Below are 6864 nucleotides of genomic sequence, written 5' to 3'. Positions count from 1 at the left end.
GTACTTACCGCCCTGGGGCCCAGCTCCGCGAGCAACCACGAGAAATTAAACAGTTCGCACAGAATGAAATTTGGCCCGTGGAAGGTGCCTGCAGCTGGCGGTTAACACCAGCAGTAAGAGGATCAACTCCTAGTCCGCTGGCTTAAAAGGGGGGGGGGGGGTGGGGTGGGGTGAGAAGTGTGCGCGTTCCCTTTTACCCATTCACGTTAGTTAATTTGGATGATAAGGGTTCGTATTTAATCCCTTTGTGTGCGAGTGAATATACTGAAATCGACAACCCCTGAGAGGGCACCGGCGGCTGGCAGAGCAACCTGCGCGGGAGGGTGCGGGTCGTGTCCAATCTGGCGTGAAGCAGAAAAGAACCGTCCCAAGGAGACTGAGAGCGAGACGGAGAGGGAGACCCCAGGGGTGCGTGGTGCCGACCGGGCCCCACAGCTCCCAGGCCGCGGCGGGTGGGCCGCTCTCTTCCCCAAGGCCCAGCACCCCGGGCCCGCCTCTGCGCCCTAGGAGCTCCCCAGGTCCCACCGGCGAGCGGGGCTCCTCCTTAGCCACCTCTGCCGAGGACCAACGACACCCCAGGGAGAGCTCGGGCCCTGCCACGGTCCAGCAGAGCGGAGAGAATTTAGGCGAGGTGCGGAGCAGAAAAGGAGGGAAGGATATCTAAGGAGAGGGCTTGGTTGTTCTCAGATGGAACAGATCAGAAAAAGGTGAGAGCTCGGTGGCCCTAGAGCAGGTCGTAAAACAAAAGCCATTTTTATAGTTTCCATCTGCGAGAAAGCTCACACGCCACCCATACCCCGCACGCCTGGAGACCCCAGAGTGCGGGTCCGAGGCAGCAACTGCGAGCGAGCCCGGTGGGTGGGGGAGGAGGCCCCCGGCCGCCGGCCAGGCTGCCCGCAGAGGCGCGGAAGGCGGTGGGAGTTCCCAGCCGCCGCCGCCCCCCTCCTTCCCCTCGGGCCCGTCCAGCAAATTTCCTCCCTCGTTTCTGTTGGTGCCTTCCCTCCCTCCTCCTCCCCCCGATATATTCGCTCTCTAAAACCATAAAAAAGAGATCAACTTCCCTAACTTCACGGAGCCCTTTTCAGTGACAAATATTGATGCCCAAAGTGTCTGCGCTCTCCCGCCCCCAAACGTTAAGAAAAGGCGCCCGCGAAAGGGGGACATAAAAAGTTAACAATGCTGTGAAAATATGTTTGCAGAAAATAGACAATCGTTGGATTAAACGTATTCAAGTATGAAATAATGCCTTTTTGTGTCAAAACTTGGGCGATGGGCGGGTACAAAAGTTCCCTGTGGCAGCTACTTGCTCCCTTTGTGAGCCGTGCGCTTTGGCGTCTCCACTTGGGCGCATTACTCAGAGCCCTCTAAGCGCGATTGTTTCTCCCTTTCTAATGACATTTACCGGATCAAAACATGCTGTTAATTCGATCAGAAGGCTTCACCCTCCCTGACAAAGCCACAATAATTTCTCCTGAAGTTTGTTAAATTGACCAAAATTAGGCAAATGAATAGGGGTCTGTAGGCGCCCCCTCTCGCAGGTGACGTCGCATAATGCTCGCCTGGGCCAGCTGCATTCCCCCTTTTCTTCTCGGCCCACTCTTCTCCGTGTTGCCCCCCAATCCTCCCACCACCCCCCCTCACACACACACACACACACACGCACACACACACGCCTGCCTGTCTCTCCTCCCCCACCCTCTGGCATTATTAAAATTTAGCCCAATGAAACTATTCATACATTTCAATGGACATTTTCGTATAGGATAATAGGCTACAAATTGAGCCTCTTTCCCCCCGCGAAGAGAGAGCCCGAGGGGGGGAGAAAAGAAAGCAAGCGACGTGGTCAGGGAGTCGGGGGGAGCGTCGCGTGCCAGAGACCGGCGGGAGGGGCGAGGCGAGGCGGGAGCCTCGTGTGCCAGCCGCAGCCCCACACCTGCCGGGATGTCCGGACAAATAAAGCGGTGTAAACAAAAAGGGGGGAGATGGACGTGTCACCAAGTCGTGTGAGAAAAGCCTGGGAACAAACGGGGCGCCTCCGTCTCCAAGAGCTCTCCCTTGAACCCGGCGGAACAGCCTATTAAAGGCTTACTTAATTACTTTAATGACTCTGGACAGGCTTTAAAACGCACTCGGCGCTGGGACTGCGGGCTTGCTGGGATTTGTAAACAGGCAATCGTGTGAGACTCAGCGGTGGGACTAAAGGAGGCTACACTGTTTTTGTGAGGGTCCTCGCCCCCCGGTGCCCGCGGCCGCTGCGCCCCTGCGCTCTGCGCCTGCTGCAGGCGCTCGCTCGCCCGCCGGCCCCAGTTTACCGCCTCCTTTTCCCGCCGGGGCTGTTGCCATGCAAATGTTATTCCCCCGCCGATCACGTGTCCTTTGAAGGGCCACGTGGATTAACAAAGCTGATCTGCCCCCAGCTCGCCCCCCTCGGCTGCTAATTTTTTTTTTCTTAACTTCTTTAAAACTGATCTTGAATGCATACATCCCCCCAAACGCAGCTCCCCTAATCCTATAGAATAATTCAACTCGTGAATGCACTTGGAGCCCTAGATGACCGCTTTATAAGGCAGCCCCTCGGAGTTGGGAGGCTGCAGTCTACCTGGGACACTCGAGGAGGCACACGAGGCGGAAAGTGGACGGGTGACTCGCGCCACCGCCTCTCCCGAGGGCGCGTCCTGACCAGGATGTCAGACAAGCTTAAGGAACGCAAAGTGAGTCGGCTGAGCCCAGACAGCCCTTGCGCCCCACTGGTGGGGGCGTCTGACTCCCGGAGCCGCCACCTGGCTGGACCGACGGCAGGGACGTGGCACACGGGACTCTCGTGCGGAGGAAGCTTGAGTGGTTTGGGCGGGGAACGAGGACAGAGAGAGGAGCTTCCTCAACTCGGGAGGCCGGTGGCCACCTCCCCAGTGCCCTGGCGCTCAGCTGGACTGCGTGGCCCAAGCCGGGCGGGCGGGTGGCCGGAAAAGGAGCGCACTGGTGCGGGCGTGAGAGGGCAGGGCTCCACTGACCCCCGTCCGGGGGGAGTCCCTGGGCCGCGTTGGGGGCTGGGAAGACGGTTGACACGCAGCTGCAGCCATACCTTTGACGACTCCCTGGGCAACACTATCCTAAATGTACAAACCTCTGTTCGCAGAGAACCCCTGTTTCCCACAAAGTGATAGAAAAGCGGAGGAGGGACCGGATAAACCGCTGCTTGAACGAGCTGGGCAAGACGGTACCCATGGCCCTGGCGAAGCAGGTAACGTCAGAGGCCGAGCTAACAGAGCCAGGCGCTGGGGATCCTCCGCTGCCACGCTCGGCAGGGATGCAGGGAGTCTGGAGACGGAGAGGCCTTTGCAGCGGCCTCTTCTCCCCGGGGGTCGAGCGCTGGGCGAGCCCCAGGCGGCCCTCGCGCGGATCCGCCCCAGCGCCTGCTCGCTGCCCGGGATAAAGCCGTGCACCCAGCCTGCCCGCGTTGGCTTGCGCCCGCTGGGTCGCTGCGAGGAGCTCTTCCTCCTTTTGCAGAGTTCCGGTAAGCTGGAGAAGGCGGAGATCCTCGAGATGACCGTTCAGTACCTGAGGGCCCTGCACTCCGCTGATTTCCCCCGGGGAAGGGAAAAAGGTGGGCGCGGGTTGGACAAAGGGGAACCTGGGCGGGGAGCGTTCGCCACACTGGCACTTGGGGCCGGGAGTGGGGGTCAAAGGGTCCTCGTGAGAGGTCTCCACTCTGGATGCGGCCCGAGGGGGTTGGGGGCGGGCCGAGGTTCTACGTCAGCAAGGGGACAGGACAGGTTTCTGGGGATGCTGGTTCCGTCCCCTCCTCTCAGGTGGGGAAGGGTGGGGTCAGGCTCTTAAGGAAAAGGAGTTCTTTTGCTTTCGCTGTTCCGGTCTCCAGACTGGGGGTAAGGGAGGACAGGCCTCAAATGGGATCTCGGGCCAGAAAACGTGACGGGAGGGTGCCTCGGGCTCCCGGTGGGGAAGGGGCTGCTCATGGTTTGTTTTTTTCCTTCCTGCGGGTTTGCCCGCCGCTCCAGCAGAACTGCTAGCAGAGTTCGCCAACTACTTCCACTACGGCTACCACGAGTGCATGAAGAACCTGGTGCATTATCTCACCACCGTGGAAAGGATGGAGACCAAGGACACCAAGTACGCGCGCATCCTCGCCTTCCTGCAGTCCAAGGCCCGCTTGGGCGCCGAGCCCGCCTTCCAGCCGCTGGGTTCGCTCCCGGAGCCGGAATTCTCCTATCAGCTGCACCCAGCGGGGGCCGAGCTCACGGGCCACAGCCCCGGGGAGGCCTCCGTTTTCCCGCAGGGCGCCGCCCCCGGGCCCTTTCCCTGGCCGCACGGCGCGGCCCGCAGCCCGGCGCTGCCCTACCTGCCCGGCGCGCCGGTGGCGCTCCCGAGCCCCGCGCAGCAGCACAGCCCCTTCCTGACGCCCGTGCAGGGGCTGGACCGGCACTACCTCAACCTGATCGGCCACGCCCACCCCAACGCCCTCAACCTGCACCCGCCCCAGCACCCCCCGGTGCTCTGACGCCGCCTCGCCCGCCAGGGTTCTCCGCGCGCGCCCGGCGCGACGTAGGAAAAACACCGTACGTTGTACAGATGTAAATAGTGTGCCAACAAAAAAGCTGGGTGGGGGAAGGTCAAGAGCAAATTAGTCTCCTGAAGGATCTCCCCCTGGCAATAAACGTTTTCTGATAAAGACCCAAGAGATGGATTTCTTTGTTACCTTCTGCTCCTCCACAACCACCCTCGGAGGTGCCCGAGGGCGAGCGCCTGAGAGAGCCCAGGTGACGGTCATCAGTATTTGGGGGCGGGAGGCGCTGCGAGGTCCGGGGCGGGTGGGGGGGAGCCTAAACGGAGCGTCGCTTCGGGGCGGGAATTCGGGGCTCCCTCCCCTCACCCGACTGGAGCGCGTCTTGGGCATTTGCCTCAAGGGAAGGGCGCACGCGAAAAACTGGGGCCCCGGCTCTCAGAAAAGGCAAATCAAGGACCCGCCCCAAGCCGGCCCCGGCGGACTGTCGCCAGCTCGGACCTGGGCGCCCTTCCTACCTCGAGACGAGGCCGGGGGTCGCGCGCGCACCACGCGCCGGCGGGACCCGAGAGCCGCGCAGCTCGGGCCCGCGGGACGCGTGACTGGGTTTACAGCCTCCACACGTCTCCGTAAGACACGGAGCGAGGAAGTAACTTCTGAGTTCTGGCTCAGAAACAACGTCCGACGAAGTCTGTTATTTTAGGATGACAACTTCTCCGCGCGCGGGAGGGCTCGGGGAGGCTGGCCTTGCCTTTTGCGCACAGATCGGCTCAGCTTCGGAGACGCTAGGCGGCCGCGGTCCGGAGACGCGCTCCCCAGGGGAGTGTTCCCTCTGCGGCTCCGCCCTCCACCGGCGAGGGGTCGAGTCGCAGGACTCTCCGTCCAGGCTCTCAGGCCTGGTGAGAAAAGGCTTCCCTCTCCCCGGGGGAGGGAAGGTGGATTTGAACCTTCTGCTCAACCCAGAACGTAGCGAGGCAAGTTTTCAGGGTCCAGGGGAGACTTGGTTAGTGATCTTTAGGAGATTGGGGTTTTCAATGCCAGTTGGATCTACACCTTACCCACAACACAGCGATACATTTAAAACAGCAAACAAAAATTTTGTTTTTCTAAGATCCCAACGGCAAACTGAGACTTCTGTTGTTTTATGGAAACAGGTAAAATGAACAAGGGATCCAACTGGCTAAAGTTGTGTTTGTGGGGCTTTACATTTTTCCCCTTCGTTGATTTTTTTTCTTTTGTTCCCCTATTTCCTTTTTTGTTCCCTAGCTTTGACGCCCTTTACATAAATAATTCGAAAACAGGTTTTCCTGTTTCCAGAGGCCATTTAACTGAACTACAATGATTTGTCTTCTCCCAGATCAGCTGGAGAACAATAAATTAACTTACTCCGTTTCTACGGACAGGGTTTCAGGGAGCTCTGACCTAGGCTGTTGACTGAGGTCGTGGAATGAGGTGACCTGGAATTTGTAAACCATCACACTTGATTGTACAGAGACGGTGCAGAAAACAAAGATAAAACCCAGTTCGTTGCGTTGCCCATTAAGTGAACCTTAAACATGCATGCAAGGGGCAGGGGGATTCTGTAAACCTTAGAAAAGGTCTTGCAAGTAAGGAGTTCTAGCCCTTACACTACATGTCACTACAGTACTTATCTAAAATGTGAGACCCCAACAAATACCTCCTGCCTCATGAACTGATATAGTTAGAACATGAAAGCAAGTGTCAGGCCGGGAAGCCTTCCGGATAACAAATATACATTGCACAGTATGGGATAAAAACAAATTATGCAGAAATGAGAGAATGCATGGTGCCTATTATCGGAACACATGTCTTACACCCATTTTCATCAGCGCTGGATACAGAATATGAAGAAGGCCTTTCAGGCTTTTTTTCTCTGAGCATTAAGCCAATCTGAATTCCCTTTGGCAGTGAAGCATTAAAGATATAGTGTTACCCTGGAAATATAAATTATTAATATATTCAGCATTTTTGTCACTTCTCAACTGTTAACCAAATTAGACAAAACTTTCTTTTACTAAGTAGATTTTCTCTTTGGGATTAGCTTTGGGAATGCACAGGGCCACCACAGTAAAAACTTTGGTCATTTACATATAATTTTGCAAACTTCCACTGGCCCATGACAGTCTTTGTACCTCAAATGTTGGTATTCTTGATTTTTTTTTCCTTCTCATTTAACTGTGGAGGATAAAACCCTGCTTTGGATTTACAATGACTTTAGGATAAAAGTCTCCCTCCCCATTCTCTTCCTCCCCCTTTCTGTGTGTGTGTGTGTGTGTGTGTGTGTGTGTGTGTGTGTGTGTGTGTGTTGTGTCTTTTTCTGAAAC

General features: G+C 57.1%; 1 protein-coding gene across 2 annotated transcripts; it reads left to right on the top strand.

Annotated features, from left to right (window-relative positions):
• The first annotated feature begins 2684 nt into the window (after nucleotides 1-2684).
• Nucleotides 2685-4516, top strand: HELT (helt bHLH transcription factor). 2 transcript variants are annotated; one of them, XM_047090796.1, is made up of 4 exons: nucleotides 2685-2711; nucleotides 3137-3241; nucleotides 3508-3604; nucleotides 4020-4516. In XM_047090796.1, exons 1-4 carry the CDS (start codon nucleotides 2685-2687, stop codon nucleotides 4514-4516), a joined length of 726 nt encoding a protein of 241 aa, XP_046946752.1. The 2 variants fall into 2 exon arrangements, with proteins under 2 accessions (XP_046946752.1, XP_046946751.1); XM_047090795.1 differs by having other exon boundaries at nucleotides 4017-4516.
• Nucleotides 4517-6864: the final 2348 nt, after the last annotated feature.

Source organism: Lynx rufus, unplaced genomic scaffold, assembly GCF_022079265.1.
Source record: "Lynx rufus isolate CCGP_SWC_20201006 ecotype Redwood Valley unplaced genomic scaffold, mLynRuf1.p SCAF_3, whole genome shotgun sequence".
NCBI classification, from domain to species: domain Eukaryota; kingdom Metazoa; phylum Chordata; class Mammalia; order Carnivora; family Felidae; genus Lynx; species Lynx rufus.
Note: the sequence above shows the minus strand (reverse complement) of the source record. Positions and strands in the feature narration are given on the sequence as shown.